Source organism: Sinocyclocheilus grahami, unplaced genomic scaffold (assembly GCF_001515645.1).
Source record: "Sinocyclocheilus grahami isolate Dianchi unplaced genomic scaffold, SAMN03320097.WGS_v1.1 scaffold1323.1, whole genome shotgun sequence".
NCBI lineage: Eukaryota > Metazoa > Chordata > Actinopteri > Cypriniformes > Cyprinidae > Sinocyclocheilus > Sinocyclocheilus grahami.
The window spans coordinates 319,328-341,857 of record NW_015506502.1 but is presented as its reverse complement, the minus strand read 5'-3'; the positions used below and the strand labels follow the sequence as shown (position 1 = coordinate 341,857).

General features: G+C 39.9%; 1 protein-coding gene across 1 annotated transcript in view; it reads right to left on the bottom strand.

Moving 5' to 3' along the window:
- LOC107569211 (pumilio homolog 2-like) overlaps positions 1–22,530 on the bottom strand; it is an 88,125-nt gene that overhangs the window by 5,631 nt on the left and 59,964 nt on the right. Inside the window, exons 9-20 of the mRNA XM_016255233.1 lie at positions 22,054–22,147; positions 21,741–21,845; positions 21,504–21,640; positions 16,570–16,687; positions 13,200–13,340; positions 12,737–13,039; positions 11,048–11,278; positions 9,044–9,311; positions 8,423–8,552; positions 6,567–6,695; positions 6,182–6,319; positions 3,307–3,432 (exon numbers count right to left, since the gene is read on the bottom strand). Coding sequence (XP_016110719.1) covers positions 3,307–3,432; positions 6,182–6,319; positions 6,567–6,695; positions 8,423–8,552; positions 9,044–9,311; positions 11,048–11,278; positions 12,737–13,039; positions 13,200–13,340; positions 16,570–16,687; positions 21,504–21,640; positions 21,741–21,845; positions 22,054–22,147 — 1,920 coding nt within the window. The remainder of the gene's footprint in view (positions 1–3,306; positions 3,433–6,181; positions 6,320–6,566; positions 6,696–8,422; positions 8,553–9,043; positions 9,312–11,047; positions 11,279–12,736; positions 13,040–13,199; positions 13,341–16,569; positions 16,688–21,503; positions 21,641–21,740; positions 21,846–22,053; positions 22,148–22,530) is intronic.

The window sequence follows — 22,530 nt, the reverse complement described above, 5'->3', positions numbered from 1 at the left end:
CCACCGCCGGCTGAAGTCCTTCCTACTGCCTCCACCTCCGCTCCAGCTCGGCCTCAACAGCAGCCTCCACACGCAGCGTGGAGCTGGCAGCAGGAAAGCCGAGCAGCCTGTCTCTGCCCCTGCCAGGCCCGTAAAGCGCCAGGGCAAGCGGCGTCCCTGAGACGGGCGAACCGGAGACTCTGGATCCTGCTCTTCAGGAGGTGGGGAGGGTACCACTCCTTCCCCCGGAGGAGGGCCGGGTGGAGAATCTTTTATTTCCTTTTTGTTTTGTTCCGCCACTGGCTCCCCAGCCAGGGGTACCCAAACATTCAACAAAAGAGCAGTTTCCTATTTCTCCGGGTCTGAAGAGGGCGAGGATGGCAGTGTGCAAGACACGGCCTCAACACTCCCGTCCCCCTCTCCTTTCGCCAGCGGACAGCAGGGCCCGTTTCGAGGACGATATGGCTTCTCACGTGCCCCCTGCCCATCCGTGGAGCCAGGTAAGTGTTGCACCGCACACTCAGACCCCACTCCGGGATGCTGTGCCTTCTGGGTCGGGTCCCTGTGCTCCACCTCGCTGCCCCACTGTGGGTACATCGGTGGTTCCCCTAGTTCCGCTTGTTCGGGTCCTGGGGGCTTGGCTAGTGCTCCTGATACTCCGCTGGCTCACGAGAACCATCAGACTTGGCTATGCGATTCCGTTCGCCCGGCGTCCTCCCAAGTTCAGGGGCATTCGGTTCACCTCTGTGCTGAGCAAGGATGCTCCCGTCTTGCGAGTGGAAATCACAGTCCTACTGGCGAAGGACGCGATAGAGCCAGTCCCTCCAGCCAATATGAAGTCGGGGTTTTACAGCCCCTACTTCATTGTATCCAAGAAAGGCGGTGGATTATGACCAATCCTGGACCTGCGTGTTCTGAAACGGGCCCTTCACAGTCTCCCATTCAGGATGTTGACGCAGAAATGTTTCTTTCGATGCGTTCGTCCGCTCGATTAGTTTGCAGCGATTGACCTGAAGGACGTGTACATTCATGTTTCGATCCTCCCTCGACACAGGGCGTTTCTCCGCTTTGCGTTCAAGGGGCGAGCATATCAGTACAAGGTCCTCCCCTTCGGGCTATCCCTGTTGCCTCGTGTCTTCACCAAGGTCGTGGAGGCAGCCCTCGTTCTGTTGAGGGAAAGAGGCATTCGCATTCTCAACTACCTCGACAACTGGCTCATACTGGCCCAGTCTCGAGCACAGCTGTGCGAACACAGGGAAGTGGTACTCAGTCAATCTGACAGCGCGCCTCTCAGTAGAGCGCGCCCAGTCAATGCTGAGCTGCCTGGAGTCCTTCCAGCGCAAGAGGGCGGTTCCACAGAAACCGCTTCAGAGGTTCATGGGGCATATAGCATCCGCTGCCGCGGTCACGCCGCTCGGATCGCTGCTACACGACAAGCATGTACTGGTCCGGACGGACAACATTGCGACTGTTGCGTAAATCAACCACCGGGGTGGTCTACGCTCCCGTCGCATCTCGCCCGCCATCTCCTCCTTTGGAGTCAGAAGCATCTGAGGTCGTTTCGCGCCGTTCACATCCCAGGTGAGCTCAATCGTGCAGCCGACAAGCTCTCACGTCAGCCCGTCCTTCCGGGAGAATGGCTTCTCCACCCCGAGACAGTCCAGCTGATCAGGAGACGCTTCAGAGATGCTCAGGTAGACCTGTTTGCCTCCCCGGACACGTCCCACTGCCAGCTGTTTTACTCCCTGGCCGAGGGGAGGCACACAGCTGGCCTCCGGGCCTACGCAAGTATGGTCGTACTGGCTAAGTCGGACTTGGTTCCCAGAACTAATGCTCCTCGCGACAGCCCCTTATTGGCTTATTCCTCTGAGGAAGGATTTCCTTTCTCAAAGAGGGGGCACCTTCTGGCACCCGCGCCCGGACTTCTGGAATCTCCACATGTGGTCTCTGGACGGGACGCGGAGGTTCTAGGTGACCTGCCCCCAGCGGTAGTTAACACCATCACTTCAGCTAGAGCGCACTCTACGAGGCACACCTAGGCGCTGAAGTGGAACCTGTTCGTCGATTGGTGTTCTTCCCGGCGATCGCGGTCGTGCTCTCCTTTCTGCAAGAAGGGCTGGAGCGAAGGCTGTCTCTCTCTCCACCCTCAAAGTGTATGTTACCGCTATCGCCGCACATCCCAATGCAGTAGATGGCAAGTCTGTTGGGAAGCACGACTTGATCTTCAGGTTCCTTAGGGGTGCGAGGAGGCTGAATCCTCTGCGCTCCCACTTGGTACCCTTTTGGGAAGAGACTGGTTTTCCTTTGCTGAAGTAAGGAAACTTTGCTTTTGCTCCAATAAACAAACTCGCGAGACTAGCATACCTCAGAGGCGCGCGCACGCTGCGCATACGTGCTGCGTCATCCGCCGGAACTGCTTCAGTGTATGACAGTCAGCGGAAGTGAGAGAAAAGTGTTTATTATGTTTGAAATATGGACATTTTTCTTTTAAAAAAACACATGGATTCGCTACAGGGAGCCTTTATTCATCCCCCGGAGCCGTCTGCGCCACGTTTTATTATGAATGGGCGAGCTTTATTTGACAACTTGTGGACTGTTCAACTGCAACACCCGCTGACTGTAATGATAGAGCTTGGAACAGCCAGAACAATTTTTAATATAGCTCTGACTGAATTTGTCTGAAAGAAGAAAGTCATATACACCTAGGATGCTTTGAGGGCAAGTAAAACACAAGCTAATTTTCATTTTTGGGTGAACTAACCCTTTAAGTTGTGTTAGCTCAGCAACATGCTAACACTGCATTGAAATTAATGGATCATTAGTTGAGTCTCTCACGCCTTTGAGTAAGCATTGTTTGCCATGAAGACCATTTCTAATCAGCCCACACATTTGGATGCAGCCTTAAAAATGTTCTGTGTGAATGGTTCTTATGTTAAAAAAAGCTAGACACGGGGCAGTGGAATGAAAAAACGCAAGACTGAAATGTATGAACTTGAGCGCTGCATTTTTTAGAATACTGTGATTTGCTTTAAATGCTGCAATAAATGGAAGCACAACACTCAACGGCTGTATAACATAGGTTTATCAAGAAAAGCAATGGAAAATGAAGCACAGGGGAATGCAAAAACATGTTCTGTGTAAACGGCCCCTTAGAAGGCAGCTGTCAATGTTGGCCCTTTGGAACAGTTACTTAAATTTTAACATTTTCTACTGGGATTATTTTTTGAAAGATGAAAAGAGGCCACACAATAAGAAAGTAACTACAGCAAGAGTGGTAGACTTCAGATATTCCTAGAATTCCTGGATGACACATTCAGGAAGTTGTACCTGTCCCAGCTGCTCAGAGTGCTGGTGGAGTTCTTCCAGGATGGGCAGGGTCTGCTCCTGGGTACAGTGCTCCAGGATACGCTGGATCACCCTGCAGCCATACGGATGAGTGGACAAAACAAACACCTACACACCGAGAGGAAAAAACGTTTCCACAATGTAATATTTAAAAAAAGAAAAAAAGACATGAAGATTTGGAAACAAATTAAAATGTTGTACATTTTAAAGTTAAATCATTCTATCTAATGCACTTTGAGAGTTCAAAATTTAACTTAAGAAAACGTAAGTCAGAAAAAAGTCAGTAAATTGAACTTTAAAAGAGGACTCAACCCTCTTTTTATTTGTGATATACTGTCTCAGTCTAAATTACATACACACTGGTGTTTTAGGAAGCTAAACTAATTAGAATATAATAACAACAACGACAGCAATAGCCATATACTGTAAAACAACTGGACAGTAAAATAAATTAAAATTAATATTTCATAGGTATATTATTTTTGCTTTAACTCCGTTGCTATCTCCGACAAGCAACGCCACTCTCACACTACACAACATGTTCTCAAACAGTGAAAAATACATCGCAGAGCAAAGAGGAAACTGACAACGTGCCGACAGACAAGACAGAACAGGCTACTTCTGGTATGAAACAAGTTCTCAGGAATCTAATTTTGTCATTTTTAAAGAAATTCAAACAATAAATACTGTTTTGTGGCTCTTTAATGTGTCGTGACAAATCGCTGTAGCGCCTCAGTTCAAGCAGCACATGTGAACCCATCGTCTTTTCATCAGTGGTGGACGAAGTACACAAATCAAGAACTTGAGTAAAAGTACAGATACGTATAATAAAATATTACTTAATATCCTTTTTCAATTTTACTCGAGTGAAAGTACGAAAGTACTCGATTTTATGTACTTAAGTAAAAAAGTACTGATAGATAGATTTATTTAGCAATTTTATATAGGCTACTTAATTTAATTTTATATTAGCACATTTTTTTTATAATCCTACTGCTCAAAATACCTGGAATTTTCCCAAAATAACCACTATATGGAGTCGAAATATATTTTTGTTGTTGATATGGACTACGTTGACGAGAGTGATGTAGTAATGTTCACTATGAAGCTTACATTGCGATGTACCTGAGAGAAAACAGATTTGACCATCTTATTTTCACCAGTAAGAAAAAAAAGCTTGTTTTAAAGCTTGTTGTTTTGCAGAACATCACAGTTAGGAAAAACATTTGAAGGAAAATATAATTATATTTTCATAATGATTTTTTTATTCTCAAACCTTGTCTGTGGTGTAAAAACACCCCTGGCCAAATGCCCCCAGAGGGCATCACTTCCCACTTTGATAATTACTGTAGTTACCATGTTCTGAACATCACATCCTTTATTTTCCCCCAGATGCAATCTATGTAGGTGGTTGAATAAAAATATTTGGACTTTATATCTAAAAATTACCTCAACTTAGCACCAGCAAGATTGTTAGCTAGACAGTTAGCATCAGCTAACAATATTTACTTATTTTCAGTATGGTTATGAATAAACCATCATATCTGTCTACTCGGCTAGTTAATCTAAACAATATAAAAATGTATACTGTTGATAAACAATATAAAAACAGACGTCACATAGGGCTAAATGCGTAGCATTTTAATAAAACTGTTAAAGTTACGACAGCGGGGAGGGGAATATGAACGTGCATGAGTTATTTTATTTAGTCTGTGTTATTTTAATGTTTCCTTCTTTTACCTAAAACATAGAGACACTGATATGTTGATGTTTCTGCATTCAAGCATTTCAGTGGGCTTAAATAGATCACCTTTTACAGCAGATTAAGATCACAAACAACTGACAGTTTTGACCTAAATATGATTTTCAGGTACAATAATTAATCCTAAAATTCGACATTAGTAACTTACTTTTAGCAGCATAAGTCGCATGCGCGCTCACAAGATCTCCCGGTTCTTACTTGTGAATTCAGTTCACTGGAGACTCGCACTAAACGATTCATTTGAATCAGTGAGTTGTCGACTCGAGAACAGCTGCAATCGGTTCATTCTAATTCGTGAATGAATCATTTGGTGCGATTTGCGAACCGATTTAAAAGGTTAATTGAAAAGAATCAGTTCATGAATAAACATGAATAAACATCAGAATGTATTTTATTTCAACTGCGGAACACACCATTTTTCAAGTTTAAGTTCACCGAAGTCTGATTTGTGGTTAAGGTACAGCTGCGGCTACTGAGCATGCGCACGCGCACATCAATATAGCTTACTTTTTGTCACTGTACAACAATTATGGTTTTTGCATTATTGTTTACTGTTGGGGTAGGTGTAGACGTTAATAAAACACAATCTAATCCACCTTTTTCTGAACGCAGAAGTCTCGCTCGACTGGAACGGTGCTTTACACTGACCTGGGCAAACAAAGTAGCAAACAATGGAGCGCGCTCTGCTGGACAAACTAAGTAATTACACCATTCAGAAGCATTTAATCTGCGTTATATGTTCTGTAAAAAATTTCATATCGGCGGCATATTTGCCGATACCGATATATCTGCGACAGGCCCATATTGGCCGATAATATCGCCAAAACGATATATCGGTCAGGCTCTAGTAAGTAACATAAAGCAGTCCTGACTACTGATATAGTATATAGCCAGAAAATACCTACCAGGGTATAAACTCTATAGCTTGTTTTTTTTTTTTTGCACGATTTTAACATGGACTAGAGTAGACTACAAAGGTTCTTAAAGACGTTTTTCAACAGACATGCAATAATATGCATCAATATTTGGTCTGCTTTCCGTACCCACTGTATAAATTCTGTTTCTGGGTGTTTTGAGTGTCTGTGGAGCTGATACCTGTCCCTGAAAGGCATCAATAATGAACTGAAGAGCTTGGGGCTGGACACACTCGATACATTTCTGCACCACATGATTTCCGTTCTGATCCTTGACACATTTCAGCACATGACCATCCAACTCCCGTACGATGTCACTCTGACACATGAGAAATAAAAAAATTTAAACCTTCAATTAAACAATTACTCACTCTGTAGTTCTGAGAACTACCACCATTTCTAATAATTTTCTATTTTAATACATGTAGACTTAAATTTTTTTTTTTTTTTTTTAAATCCTAGTGGACTATACTGTACTGTAGAAAGTTACAGTACAATCAAACAATGCCTAACATCGTGGATTAATGTGTAATGTGGAAAGAAAACAAATGGCAACTTACAATTACCTGCTGGTCAGAAGAGATGGATTCCAGAGCTTTTTGAATCACACGACAACCGTACATCTGCAGAGCCAGCGGCAACACATGGCCACGGATACGAGTTGCAAGTGCCAGTTTCTGATCCGCACTGCCAAACTGTAGCAGAGAATCGGAGAAAGCAGTTACTCTCAAAGACAGAAATGCATCATGCACAAGTCATCACACACAAAACATACATTTATATTTCATTCACAGCCATTAATTCATTTAAAGTTTCAGAAGCTAAAGCATTTTTTGGGAGAAAAAAGAAAATACACTACCAGTCAAAAGCTTTGGAACAGTAAGACTTTTAATGTTTTGTTAAATAAGTCTCTTCTGCTTACCAAGCCTGCATTTATTTGATCCAAATAACAGCAAAAACAGTAAAATTTTGAAATATTTTAATATTTAAAATAAATGTTTTCTATTTGAATATATTTTAACAGTACCGCCGCTCCCTATACGCAGAGTATGCAGTCTGTGTAGGGCACCTACTCCCATGGGAGGCACTATCCCAGTTGCTCAAAAAAAACAAAAAAAAACTTTCGTTCTATATTAATATTAACATAAACATAAGTAAAAATACAAACACACATATATACACACACACACACACACACACACATATACATATACATAAATGCATTTAACTGTGAACGCAGTAGGCTAAGCACACGCACCATTCCCACATTCGCACCGCACCGTCAAATCATATTTGCGGCTGACTGCAAATGATCATAATCAGCAATCCGGCGCAGAGAAAAGAAAAAGAAAAAAAGCCCAAGATGACGCCTTTGTATCACTTTCAGGTACGTTCATAATCCTATGAAACCTTTTTGGCTGTTAACGTTAATAACGTGTTTTACTGTCGGTAATCATTTTATCACCACGCATCTGCCTTAATATTCTAGTTTCCATGGCTTAAAATGCATTAGGCTTTATAAAATCAACGAGGCAATAATTATAATTAATAATAATGATATGGTTTAATTGAATAACACCGTTAAAATACATAATGTAGGCTAATACAAAATAAACAATTTATATACATTACGTATTACAAATGCCTGCAAAGGGCACCAATGGCCTAATAATTGCTGTTGTTACACTTAGCTACCTGTATTTTCAAATGTAATTTATTCCTGTGATTTCAAAGCTGAATTTTTAGCATCATTACTCCAGTCGCATGATCCTTCAGAAATCATTCTGATATTATGATTTGCTGTTCAAAAAACATTTATTATTATTATTATGTTGAAAACAGCAGAGTAGAATTTTTTCAGGTTTCTTTGATGAACAGAAGTTCAGAAAAACAGCATTTATCCGAAATATAAATCTTTTGTAACATTATAAATGTCTTTACCATCACTTTTGATCAATTTAAGGCATCCTTGATAAATAAAAGTATTACTTTCCAGAAGGATGCTGAAAATTTAGCTTTGATCACAGGAATAAATTACATTTGAAAATATACTCAAATAGTAACAAAATATTTCACAATATTAGTGCTTTTGCTGTATTTTGGATCAAATAAATGCAGGCTTTGAGCAGAAGAGTCTTCTTTAAAAACAAAAAAATCTTACTGTTCAAAAACTATCCATTTAAAAAAAATAAATAAATTGCATTCACGTCTCGCATATAGACTTCCTACATTAGTATTATGTCTTTTGTTTTTAACTGACAAATTTGAACATTTTCCATGTTTATATTAAATAAAAACAAGTGGTGGAAGCCTTATCCTGTTAAAAACAGAGTCTGATGGGAAAAACATTGGAGCAATTGACTAATGCATATCCTAGAAACGCAGTCCTAGACACTGTGGTTGAATGTTTAAAATGAATTACCTCAAAGAACTTCTGTATGACATAGTTGCCAAAAACATCGGTCATGAGTTGGTAAGCAGCCTGTAGGATCTCCCCAAACACCATCTGCCTCTCTGCAGGAGTTGCACGTTCCAACTTTTGCTGAATAAACCTGGACGTTGAAAAAAATGACCTTACATTATTTTTTTTTTAATTAAGAAATTTAAAGGAATATTCAACGTAGAGGGTTCCCAATCTTTCATTAAATTATTTTCCAGGACATTTATTTTATATGACAATAGTGTTTTAATTGTGTTCAATTGCTATTTTTGCAATGTTTCCAGACTCGCATGATCTAAAATATTTCAAATGCTTCAAAAAAAATGTGTTAATACAAAAATCATTTACAACACAGTTAATAAGCAGATATAGGATATATTGATATATATAAAAAATAAAAAACAGATGTCAGAAATTGTAAAAGACTGACATACAATGAACAAGTTTTAAAAGTAATGTGATTCTAAAACATTTTCAAACAACTAATTATTTTTCTGGGTATTAAGGTAATCTTCCACATTTTTCATTACTGGAAAACTTAATTGAAAAAAATCCAAGTTTTTCTAAAATCCTGCAAATGCATAAACTGGGAGGAGCTGGGACCTGGATCCGTGCTGGTCTTGAGAGAACTCCACCATGTGACCAGGCAGGTCTCGCAGCTGCAGGTTGGGAAAGCGATTATTCCGGAAGTCCTCTAGTAAGCGGCTACGTCCTGAAGGCATGACATCTGAGCGGCTGTAGCGGGCTCGTGGTGGGGGAAAGAGCTGACTGCTAGAGCTAAAAAGACTGGAGGTACTGCCTGAACTCCTGTATTTGGCTTCTGCTCCTGGTGCAGCCGAAATATAACGACCACTGCCATTGGTCAGACCACCTGAGAAGAGCAGGAGAGAGATGAAAACAGGATTTTGAGTTTAGAGTTTTCTTCGCTTGTAAAGTTTCTCCTGCAGAACATGAGCCACATGAGCCCCACCCCTGGCAGGCATACCCCACACTTTGAAATCCATTGCACTAAACAAACCAAACCAAACTAAGCTCAAAGAATTTTCAGGGGGCAAATGGACCAGTCCATTTGACCTTAGTTTGAGTTTGCTTGTTGTGAAAATTGTTTTCATTTAACCCAAACTGGAAAACAAACCACTGATCTATAATAGACAACTGGATTGCTCATGACATCATAAAAGTGAAGCCACCACACCATCATATTGGTATTCCTAGTATTCCCATACATTCTATTGTATTAATAGGGAATCATAGGAGTTTAATGAATACATCACATAACTAGTCAGCGTTTTTATATCTGAGGTCTCCTTTTATATTCTTACAACACAAACGTCCCAAGTATGTAAATGGCTATTTGTTTAATGTCGCGAAATAAATTTATTTTGTGTTGGATCACTTACATATGTCGGCAAGTGCGCAGCAGACACACACCTTAATAATTTCAATAAATCGCTTATCCTGCCCAAAAAGACTATAAACATTGCAGATCACATCTAAAATAAAAATTAATTTACATAAACTTAGTATTACAAAATTATATTACAAAACTAATCCTGTGTGACTGATGCACTTCAGATCTGGCAGTTTTAGGTCAAGGTTTTGGCTGTCAGTCAATAGCCGCTTTTCCACTGTAAAGATTTAAATCCAAATGCATCGATGTTTTACAATAATAAGAGATACATTGATCATAATGAATTAATTTATCAGGATTGAAAATTAGTCACACAGAAATAAAGCGGTATGAACATAGCATACCTACTTATTCAGTCTGTTACTGTTGATTTGTAGTCACAGTATATACATCACATTTAGAAAGAATGATCATTTCTATATTTTTATAAAAGCTCCCGAACAAAAACCATTATTATATTTTTATGACAAGCGGAGCTAAACTCTCGAGACGAGACTTATGACAGATAAAATGTTTCTAAATAAATACACGATTGTGACAGAGAATAAGAAGTTGACGTCTGATTTCTTCAAGCGGTCATATTTAACATGTTTACTATGGTAGCCTAACGTTAATGGCTAGCATGCAGTCTTTTGCATCGCTAAATATTTCTGCCTTGTATGGTGATCATAATCCACATCGGATCTCAAACAGAAGTTATTTCAAACACTCACTGCTGTCAGAAAATGAGTTTTGAGCTAAAATTATTTTAAAAGCCTTTAATGCTGGTGTCAGCTGTTAACTTTATGAAATGATCCGTGGCGCTGGCACTCTCCAGACGCAGAGAAGCTCCACCTTTGTTCATAACCACTCCTCTAGCCCCAGCTGGCCCGCTTTGGCCCAAGGTTTTCGTCGGGCCAAAAAACCCGGGCCGTTGGCCCCGAGGAAGCACCCACGAGGCACGATCAAGCCCCGGAAGTGACAGTGGAAACGCGACTGGCCCTGGCATGCACTAGCACGCCCGCTTTTGGCCCGACAGTTGAAACGCGGCAAATGATGCTCTCTGTCAGTAGGGAATAGTAAGATGGCCGCTTGAGCACTTTCCGGTAGCTTCACTGTCTGATAGCAGTTTAGAACGCAATGAGCAATCCAGTCATTATATAGATCAGGGAAACAAACTCTGATTTGGATAAATCAGTTGAACTAAGAGATCATACCCAGATGGAGGCTGGATGAGGACCCATGGGAGGAGGGCAGAGAGGGTGGAGGTGTCAGAGGGGAGTGACCAGGCGTCAGTCCAATGGGGCTGGGGGAGGAAGAGTATCCTAGGCTGTTGTAAAAAGATTGGCCAATGGGCGTCAAGCTACTACCACCACCACGCTTATACAGGTCAGAGCTGGCCAAAAGGGAGTCCCGACGGGTTGCGCAGCTGCTAGTGGAACTTGATACTGTAGGAGTACAAGAGTACAAAAGTACAAAAAAAAAAGAGAAAGATAAGATCAACTGAGCGCAACTGACGAACTGATCTGCCATGACAACCTAATCCATGCTTCTCAAACCCTATTCAGTCAGTTCCTTCACCTAAAGCAAGAGTATTCATTTCTGAAGCTCAGATACTCAATTCCTGCCCATTCCACATCACATCAGGAAAATGTAAAACCAGTTTCATAGCTCATTATCAGGGGCAATTCTAGAGTTTGTTGATTACAAAGGCACACATCCCCCAAGAATTTCACGAAGATACAACAAAACCGCACCAAAACATTCAATTCTGGATATTTTGGGAGAAGTCTTTATTTCTTAATTAATCATATTCCGTAACAAACATTAAACATGTAAAACTTTTCTTAAATATAAAAATTGGCAATGGTGTGGTTGATGACAAAAACTACATACTGTATATTTATGCATTGGAACTCTGTTTTAGAATTGTAATTTTTAAACAGACTATTACCGTTTTTATTAAAATGTTTTGAAAAAACATAAGATATAATGCATTACATTCCTATTTCCATGACTATAAAACAAGTTTGACACTTCAATTTGATTAATGTATAGATTTTTTGTTTTGTTTTTTCAACTAGATTGTGAAATAATTTATATTCTAATTCTCGATTGTGTAAGCAAATGTATTTTGCGATTTAAATAGCTTTATAACGATCATGTTAGTTGTTCATGCATGTTTTGAGTGCAACATGCAAATTTATCACATGCCACAAAACAAATACCCATGCTCCTGACGATATATTGAGGTTTTATGAAACAAATCAATCGGTCTGTGCAAGAAACTGAAAATTATTTGCAATATTACCTGTAATCCATAGCCTCAGGTAATGGGGAAATTTGATTCTTTTACATGAACTGGTTCTTTTGAAGTTGAAGTTCGTTTCAATGAACTGGTTCAATCATGCAATGATGCAACATACACGCAATCATATTATTAAAGCACCTAATAATAATAATGTGAAATATGGACATTTTCAATTAATTTGAATATATAATGTGAATAAACTAGTCTTTAGCAGCCCATCTTTTTACATAATGAGAAACCATTACAACTTTAATTTTGCCCCTCCATTCAAGAAACGGACATCACTCCGTTTGCAGAGGCTGTAGATTACAGATAATAATTTAAAAATAATGTTCAGTTTCTAGTACCAATCATTTCTCTTCATAATCATGTTGTTGAAAACGCTGATAAATGACAAGCGCTGAGTCCATCTCAGGCTCAGTACCAGCTAAAGCACAAAAGCCCATTTAAATTAAACAGTTCATTAAGTTACAAAGTTTAAGAACACATTGATGCAACACAATCAATATGGAACATAAAAAGGGGTTGATTTGACGCATTGTTTTTACTTTGTTAACAGTCACTCATGGATGCAAATGCAAATGGTGCAACAAACCTGAGGAGCCAAAGGCACCAAGTGCAGAGCCTAGCCCAACACCTAGAGATCCACCAGTGCTGCTGAAACCCAGAGAGGTGCTAGGAGGTGCCACGCTTGTATGAGAGAATAGTGAGCTGCTCTGGGAGCTGGGCGCCACTGAGCCAGAGCCATAGAAGGAGTTGGAGGGCAGGCCACTAGAGTGTGGAGGTGGCTGTTGCTGAGGTTGAGGCTGCTGGGGCTGTTGGCAACCCATGGATCGGTACAGACCATTAGCAGGACCAGACATGCTGTTAGCAGAACCTGATGCAGATGCAGCTGCAGCTAGACAACAGAGGATGGAAAGAAGTCAAAGAAGAAGGAAAGAATGTAATGAAACAAATGTAAATCAGTTTGGTCAACAGAATTAAAAAAAACATTATTAAATAACAAAGTTCCGAAAAGGTTTTCAGTTCAAAAAGAATGCAAAAACAAGCATATTCACCAGCTTGTGCAGCTGCTGGGTTGATGAGGAGAGGGGTTTGGACCAGTCGGACAGGTCCACCCAGGCCAGTGCGAGCTCCAGGACCCATAACCAGTGCTCCAGTCTGATCATAGTAAGCAGCCGGTGCTAGAACTTGGTAACCTGATTAAAACACAACAAACAGGGGTCTGAATCAGTGTCTTTACAAGCTTAAAGGCAAAATAAATAAAAGGTTTTACTTCAGGGTTCCCTCTCCTTTTGGCCCCTGTCAATTTACTTAATTACCTTTTAAGTACAGTACAGTTAATAAAATTTACTGTAAAAAATAAGTTGAAAAAAATTGTGAAATCTGCCAGCAAAAAAGAGTAAATTCACTAAAGACATTAACAAGACATTTAAAGGTGGTGCCCTATTTTGATCCAACAAGTAACAATTCTATTTTTGGTATTTCGGTCACAGCTACTGATTAATTTTGCTAAAATCTCGTCGCACTCGATAATTAATGATGGGAATGACAGACTTAAGAACTGCCAAAATGAGCACAAAAGCACTGTGTTCATGCATTTCATTGATAAAAAGATGTACAAATCAATAAACACAGACAGTTATGCCTCATTTCAGTTGTGCAAATGTAGGCAGACCCCAGAGAATGTGGCATATTAGTTCTTTAGCATGAAAAGCAGCTCAGTGCCAAGTCCATATGTGTCTGCCTTCAATAATCCCAAACTAGCTAGAAATTGCATGTGAATCAGCATGACCATGAACTTTTCTGAGAGATCACTGGAAGTTGCTGGAACTGTTAATGGCCAAAACCCAGGGGTGTTAAGTAACGAATTACAAATACTCAAGTTACAGTAAGTAGTTTTTTTATCAGTAATTGTAGTTTTTTTGAGTAGTTTAAAAGTTATGTACTTTTACTCCGCTATTTTCCTCCGTTTGTGGTTGTTACATGTTTATTTTAATTGTATATTTATCCATCATTGTGATTGGATAGAGAGATAGTAATAGGTCTCGTGACTTTTGTCAAATCAAATTGTGCACAGAAAACTTTAACCGCCAACTGTTTATCATGGCTGCTGGAAGTGCATTCTTCAATCAATTCAGTCGCATCTTCTTCTAACTTAATATTTTAAGGTAAATTTCGGATTTCTGCTTACTAAATGATTTGTATATATGCTTGCCTATCTACACGGCCTGAAATTTGGTGTGAGGTTGCGGGTATACAGTATTAACTCCCGCAAGTGCCACGTTCGGTAAATTCCCACTCACTTATGAGACGCGCGATCTGAGCTGCCTCGTCTCTCTCTCGCGTGCGCTCTGCAGCAGTCACTTGGATAAGTCGTTCTTGCTTGTTGAACTTGTTGACTTTTGATGAGTTTGAGCACGTGATGTGTGCTGTGAAAAAGTGTGTTGGAAACACAAATTGATGACCAATCTGCACCTTCCCAAATGGCACCCTAAACCCTCTTCCTCCGAGTCCGCACTTTCGTGACGTAATGCCTCTTTTACTGTCGGGGAGAAGTCTGCTGCGGAGCTCGCCCCAGTGCGGGCTCGGCAGAATTGCGGATCGAGGGAGCATAAAGGGGGCGCTCGCGAGCACCCTTCTGAACACTAAAATGACAAATGGGACACCCTACGGTCTCGTGGACTTAATGGACACGTGCACATGGCGGCCATTGTAAGTCCATAAGACTGCAAGTGCACATGAAGTGTTCGATTTGGGACAGGGCCATTGATGACCCGTGGCGTTAATATAGGCAACTGCATCTGTGCCAGCGAGTGATGTAATAAAACGCCAGCTCATTAATAAACGTTTTTTATTTTTATTTTTTTATCCATTTTATACAATCCGCCTTCATTTAGCGAGTGCACTCGTGCATAAACAATTTTCAAGTTCAACACTTTTTGTTCCGTTCAGTTGTGGATGCTGCCGATTCACCGAGACCGCCGCGGCTCAGCAAAGAGACATTCGTGTGTGCGTGTGTTTTTCTTTGAAAAAGTTTCCCCAGACATACTTCGCTATTTAAAGGCACAATATGTAAGATTTTTTTATTAAAATATCCAAAAAGCACTAGAACAGTGTTATATATTTTGCTGACTTGTGTGCTTACATTATCCCAAATGTTTCGAAGAATGTTTAAATCCAGAAATATAAGCAATTTTAACTAGTGACACGGACCGTGTCCATATTGTCATTGTATCGCCTGCCAATGACATCATAACCCCTCGATTTCCGGTTTTGTTTTGTAGAAAACATGGAAACACCAAAGACGCTTTAATATGTTGTGCGTTTTAATAGACCGGTGACGATCGCACAGAGTAGCATTATAACAGAACTTTCAAATGTATCTAGTATGATAAAACAGCACTGCTTTTTTCCCCCCACATACACACGACTGGAAGGAGCAGAAGCGGTCGACTGTGGCGTAATAAAAGCTCCGCTGCTTTCGAGCCGTGTGTCACGCTCGTTCAGCGGCCTCGTTTCGCTTCGACGGCTTTCAGACTCACCCTGCTTCATTCCACTACGTTAATAAATCATTAAACACCAAAGACGCTTTAATATGTTGTGCGTTTTAATAGACCGGTGACGATCGCACAGAGTAGCATTATAACAGAACTTTCAAATGTATCTAGTATGATAAAACAGCACTGCTTTTTTCCCCTCCACATACACACGACTGGAAGGAGCGGAAGCGGTCGACTGTGGCGTAATAAAAGCTCCGCTGCTTTCAAGCCGTGTGTCACGCTCGTTCAGCGGCCTCGTTTCGCTTCGACGGCTTTCAGACTCACCCTGCTTCATTCCACTACGTTAATAAATCATTAGCTCATCCATGAACATGATTTCTGCCTGAGTCCCGTCGGATTGCATCAGCTGTGGGGTTGAAGACGACAACTCCAATGATTCCACACACAGTTACGCCGTCATCAAACTACGCCTTTGTCTCTATGTTTAATTTGAATACGCGCCCTCTAGTGGCGAAAATTACATATTGTGCCTTTAATGCATTTTTCCTTACAAATTGTATTATCAGCAATGTATAAATTGCGGTGTACGGCGTTTATTATGAGGGGGTAGAATTCACAGCTCAGTACTCACTACTCAATACTCTTGAGTACTTTTAAATAGGCTACTCTTTTACTCTTTTTTTGGACAAGTACTTTTACTCTACTCAAACTACATTTTTTGGAAGGTAATGGTACTTTTACTTGAGTATATTTTTTCAGTACTCTTTCCACCACTGCCAAAAAAACATTTCGTCAGATTCCCAGACCACATAAATAAAGCACACAGATGAACGGAAATTAAGCACATCCTATGATATAAGGAACAACCAACCCAAGACTACCTGCAGAAGTTAAAACAGGAAGAAAAGGTCAAAGCATAACTCACCTGGCATGCCTGTGAAGGCCAGCGCTGGGTTTGCAGCAGCTGCAGCAAGGGACTCCTGCTGACTCTGTTGGCTCTGGCCAGGGGTCAAAGGTCGCTGATTGGTCCCTGCACGAATCACCTGGATTGGGCGAGGGAAGAGTTACAATACAACCTGAAGTAAACCACTAGCCTCTAAAGCTACTTGTTTATTTAATTCACTATTCATTTTCAGTAATGTCAGCCTGAGTTGAAATGCATTTTAATGTGCAGGAGATTAGTGGAGCATTTCAGAGTAGATGGTGAGCAAGAAGACAAATTAATGGATTTAAACTAATGAGCACTACACTGCTGAGTGTGTCACTGCAGATTGAACACAAAGTAAAAATGATGCTCTTTTAAACTATTAATTGGGTGACGAATTAAGCAAAGATGACTTATACAAATTCCAGACTACATGTTAACAATGTTAAGGTCATGGCACTCAGTATCTGATGAGCTCTTTGGTCTTGTGACTGAATGCTTGTTAAATGAATGTTGCTGTGTCAATACTAGTTTAGCTACATCAGTAGCATTAGTGTCAATGTTGATTACAAGAGAAAATAACTGACTTGTTTTTTTTTTTTTTTTATCAGAGTTACAGTAAATCAAATCATGACTACAGTAACACTGAAGAAATTTTGTTTGCATTTTAAAATTTCTCAGTACAAACTCATTTACTATGAACTTTAAAGCTGTTTAATTGCATTTTCCGACCTGCACATTGCTTACTTTGTTCCAAAACAGGGACTGACATTGTAGAATTTCTTCTTGGTTACATTCACTTTCACAAGGCAACATTACAAAGCATAACTAAATGTGTTTATGCAAGTCTTACGATTAAAACTGCCCTCTCATTGGTTAGTTTACACACCTGTTTATATTCCACTCATGACACCCATCAAGATGGATTGACAACTTGGCTTTGCAGGCTTATTATGGCTTTATCTGCAGCTGTCATTACACACACTTTTACAAATGCATATAAGCCTGCATTCCTCTAAGCTTTACATTCATATAAGATTTCATGCCTAAATGAACTAAAGGAGAAAACGCTCCAAGTTATGAAGCAAACGCTCTAACCGAGCAAGGCGTTAAAATGGGGCTGAGCCAAAGATGACTTAAAGGGATAGTTCACCCAAAAATGAAATTTCTGTCATTAATTACTCATCCTCATGTTGTTCCAAACCTATAAGACCTTCATTCATATTCGGAACACAAATTAAGATATTTTTAATGGAATCCGAGAGATCTCTGACCCTCCATAGACACAGGGTTTCTGCAGACATGAACAAGTTAAATTTAAGACTTAAGACTATTAAAACCGCCAGTACTGTTAATAAGTGAGTCATTGCGACTGAACCGAATCATTTAAACAGTTGATTCATTCAGGAAAGAAACACCCGTCATGTTGCTCAAAGACGCAAAACAGCGCTGTGGCTTTGTTTGGAATTATTTTTGTTGGCGAAATAGTGCAAAAACAGGCAATAGGGTGTCTAAAACGTAAGTCTCTTAATAAAACTTTGTTTATTGAACTGTTGTAAAAAAATCAATTATCACATTTGTATATGGTAATTTTTGGAGAAAAAAAGGCTCTCTTCCATGTGAAATTGATTAACTATATGAAGGGGTATAAATATACACATTTTCTGCCCCCATGTCTTGTATTTGCGATCATTCTGAATGCATTTTAATAGACTGAATCATGCAGTGAAAGAGCGCACTCTAAATGCGCACTAGACTTCACGTAATGCGTGCACTCTGTAGGTGTTTTGAATGGTTTTTTGCGTCGTGAGAATATTGAGCAAAATTGCTCACTTGTCATGGTGTTACTTAACTATATCATGTTATGAATAAACTAAAGTAACTTACCGCGGGGAAGAAAAAAATCTTCGGTCTGTCCAATGATTGTAAACAGTCATTAGGTCCGTCAGACTGTAGATATTTTAGCGGTAATAAGACCAAAAATATTTAAGACCCATCAAATCCGAATTTAAGACATTTTAAGGACCCGCGGACACCCTGAGACAGCAAGGGTCCTACCACGATCAAGGCACAGAAATTTAGTAAGGACATCGGTATAGTCCATGTGATATCAGTGGTTCAACCGTAATTTTACAAAGCTACGAGAATATTTTTTGTGCCCAAAGAAAATTCTTCTCCTCATCCCGTCTGCCGTGGCGTGCCGCCATTGTGGAGAGTATCACGACGCATGTGCGTGCTTTCCTCTGCATGTAAACAACGCATGTGGGTGCTGCTCCTTACATTGAACACGCATGTGCTATGTCTTGTTTACGAGCAGATGACAGCATGTGCATGCGTAGTTTACATGTAGAGTAAAGCACATGCATGCATTGATACTCTCCACAATGGCGGCACGCCACGGCAGACGGGATAAGGAGGACAATAATTGTTGAATTAAGTTATTTTTGTTTTCTTTGAGCACAAAAAGTATTCTTGGAGCTTTGTGAAATTATGGTTGAACCACTCATGTCATATGGACTATTTTAATGATGTCCTTACTACATTTCTGTGCCTTAATTGTGGTACGACCATTGCCATCTATGGAGGGTCAGAGAGCTCTCGGATTTCATCAAAAATATCTTAATTTGTGTTCCAAAGATGAACGAAGCTCTTACGGGTTTGGAACGATATGAGGGTGATTTAATTATAATTACCGTAGTTACTTTTTTAGTTTTCAGAAACTAGTAGTGCCCATAGATTAAATACGTTTTGAAAAACAAAACTAGGGCTGGGCGCCTTTGAACATTTTTGTAAATTATGAGAATGATCTACAAAGACTCTTGTCAAAAAGGTTGAGAACCACTGGTCTAAATCATCTAGGCCAGTGGTTCTCAACCCATAGGCCGCATGCAGCCCGTCATGAATTCAAAAGCGGCCCACCATCCTGAACACAATTTAAAAAATAACTTTCAGTTTTAAAATTCATTTTAGTTTTTACATTCATTTAAAATTGTACTAAACCAATATAAGCTATAATGTTTTAGTTATGTAAAATAATTTAGTTTTTCATATATTATTTTCAGACATGAGCAGACCTGTAGGCTATTCACATAATTAACGTTTCCCATTTAACGAACACTTACAAGTGCGCACTTTGGCAGAATTCAATTCAAATAGTCATCAGCAGCCATTAGTTCGGTAAAATTGAGCATCAGGATGGACAAATTTGTTATTAAGGGAGAAAAACGAAATGTGGAAAATGCCAGCAAAGGAACACATAAAAACAACAATAAGCTATAAGCAGTGAAGGTAGGAGAGTTCTGGACTTTCAGTTTGCCCCGCCACTCACTTGAAGATGTTCAAAAGGAAACACCCACACTACACAGCAATCATCCTTAATTGCAAAAATGTGGCAAAACATCTCTGGAGAGAACCTCAGATTATTAAATTCGAAAGTGTTTTCCATATGTGGATCACCATAGGCTACATTGGTGAACGCACATTTTCTGCAATGTTGCGCGTCAAGTCACTCTTCCGTGCGCGTCTTACAGACTGCAACTTCATTGTGCTGTAACTCCATTCGAGCGGAATTTCACAAAATTTGTCAGCTCCCGTGTCAGCTCCCGTCCCGACAGCATCAGGTGTTTTATTAATGGTGAGTATAATTATTTATTTAACAAATTTGTTATTAAGGGAGAAAAACGAAATGTGGAAAATGCCAGCAAAGGAACACATAAAAACAACAATAAGCTATAAGCAGTGAAGGTAGGAGAGTTCTGGACTTTCAGTTTGCCCCGCCACTCACTTGAAGATGTTCAAAAGGAAACACCCACACTACACAGCAATCATCCTTAAATTGCAAAAATGTGGCAAAACATCTCTGGAGAGAACCTCAGATTATTAAATTCGAAAGTGTTTTCCATATGTGGATCACCATAGGCTACATTGGTGAACGCACATTTTCTGCAATGTTGCGCGTCAAGTCACTCTTCCGTGCGCATCTTACAGACTGCAACTTCATTGTGCTGTAACTCCATTCGAGCGGAATTTCACAAAATTTGTCAGCTCCCGACAGCATCAGGTGTTTTATTAATGGTGAGTATAATTATTTATTTATTTTAATGAATGTAATTGATTAGATAATATATTTAAGCTATAATATATAATATTATATATATAATATATATAATCTGGTTGGTTTGTATTGGTGACGTAATATGTAAACGATATGCGTGCTGCCCGTGAGACTTGCAGTTGGACCATAGTGCAGCCCAGTGGAAAAAAAGGTTGAGAACCACTGATCTAGGCAAATTAACTTCTGGTTATGTGTTACATATGTATTTAGGTGATGAAGACTGGATATAACAACAGTGTGCATTTTAATGTTTAAAAAAACCTTGTGTGATTCCCCAACATGTCTTACTATATCCATGAGTTTACAAAAAACAAGTGGAATTTATTTTCTGCGGTAATCGACATTATGCCACAATTGTTGTCAATAGCCTTGGTTCAGTACAAGTTAGCGCTATCTATTTATCTCTTTCAAATCCTCCTAAAAGTAATGTCACACAATGAACGAGGCTTAAGGGCCGGTCACACTACACTTTTCAATCCACTGACTTTCATTCTTCTGCATTCAAAGACGTTTTTACACTGCGCTGCGTTCCAAAGTTCTGTAAACTCTGACCTACGAAATAGTATCACATGAAACCGTGAGACCAACAGAAGATCGATAAGTCACCACATGAATTTAAAGAGCATTCATTTAAAAACTGCAGCACTGCAGAAAAGGTACACTGCACTTTTTTACAGTTTGGAATTAGAATTATTTTTTGTGTGTTGAATTTAGTTTTTTTTTTTAAACACTATCACGACCATTGCAGTGTCCAAAGAAATTTTGTATGTTCAAAGTCTAGTGTGACCAAAGCTTTATATGTTGAGATAATGTCATCAACCTGTTGTCCTGGACCCTGACTGGACGCCTGCTGGTTGGCGGAATGACTGGCAGCAGCTGCAGCCGGTTGTTGAAAGAGGTTGGCTGGATACACACCCCACGGCACTCCATAGTACTGAGGAGGGACTACAGCTGGACCTATGGAAAAACATGAGCTTTAGACTGAGGACTCCATATTTAAGATCCCAGGATTTTCTATAACATGCTTGATATTTATAAAGTGTGTACATGTGTATACCTGCAAGTGTGGCAGCTGCTGCCAATCCTGCAGCGGTGTAAGGGTCTGCTCCAGGAGGGGCAGCATTGATGATGTAAGGGTTTGGCACAAACGCAGGTGCAAGGCCTACCGGAACAACAGGCCATATACATTTCAAATACTGCCTGCACAATGAAATTGAACCACTAAATACTCAATTATTGAACTTTTACTGCATCTTCTTTTGCCCTCTTAAAACAAAACAAAACAAAACAAAAAACATTATGGTGGAAACAAGATATAGGAGACAGAGTGTTTCTGGATGAAAATACAAGTCTGAAAGTAATAATGTTACCAAGGTGTTGCTGTTGGGCTGCAGCAAGGGCATACTGTTGCTGCTGTGCTGCGGTCAACTGCTGAACTGTAAGATGACTGGATCTCTGGAACAACTAAAAAAAAACAACACAAAAACACATGATACTACATCTTTTTACTAAAAAAAAAAAAAAGAGCCCAACCGATTTATTGCTTTGCCGATTTTATCAGCCGATATGAGCCTGTCACAGATATATCTGCATTGGCATATATGCCACCGATATGAATGTTTTTTTTACAGAACATATGACGCAGATAAAATGCTTGCCAATGGTGTAATTACTTAGTTTGTCCAGCAGAGTGCACTCCATTGTTTGCTATACATACAGGTGCATCTCAAAAAATTTGAATATCTTGAAAAAGTTTATTTTTTTGTTACTTATTTCAAAAAGTGAAACTTTCATATATTCTAGATTCATTACATGTAAAGTAAAACATTTCAAAAGTTTTTTGTTTT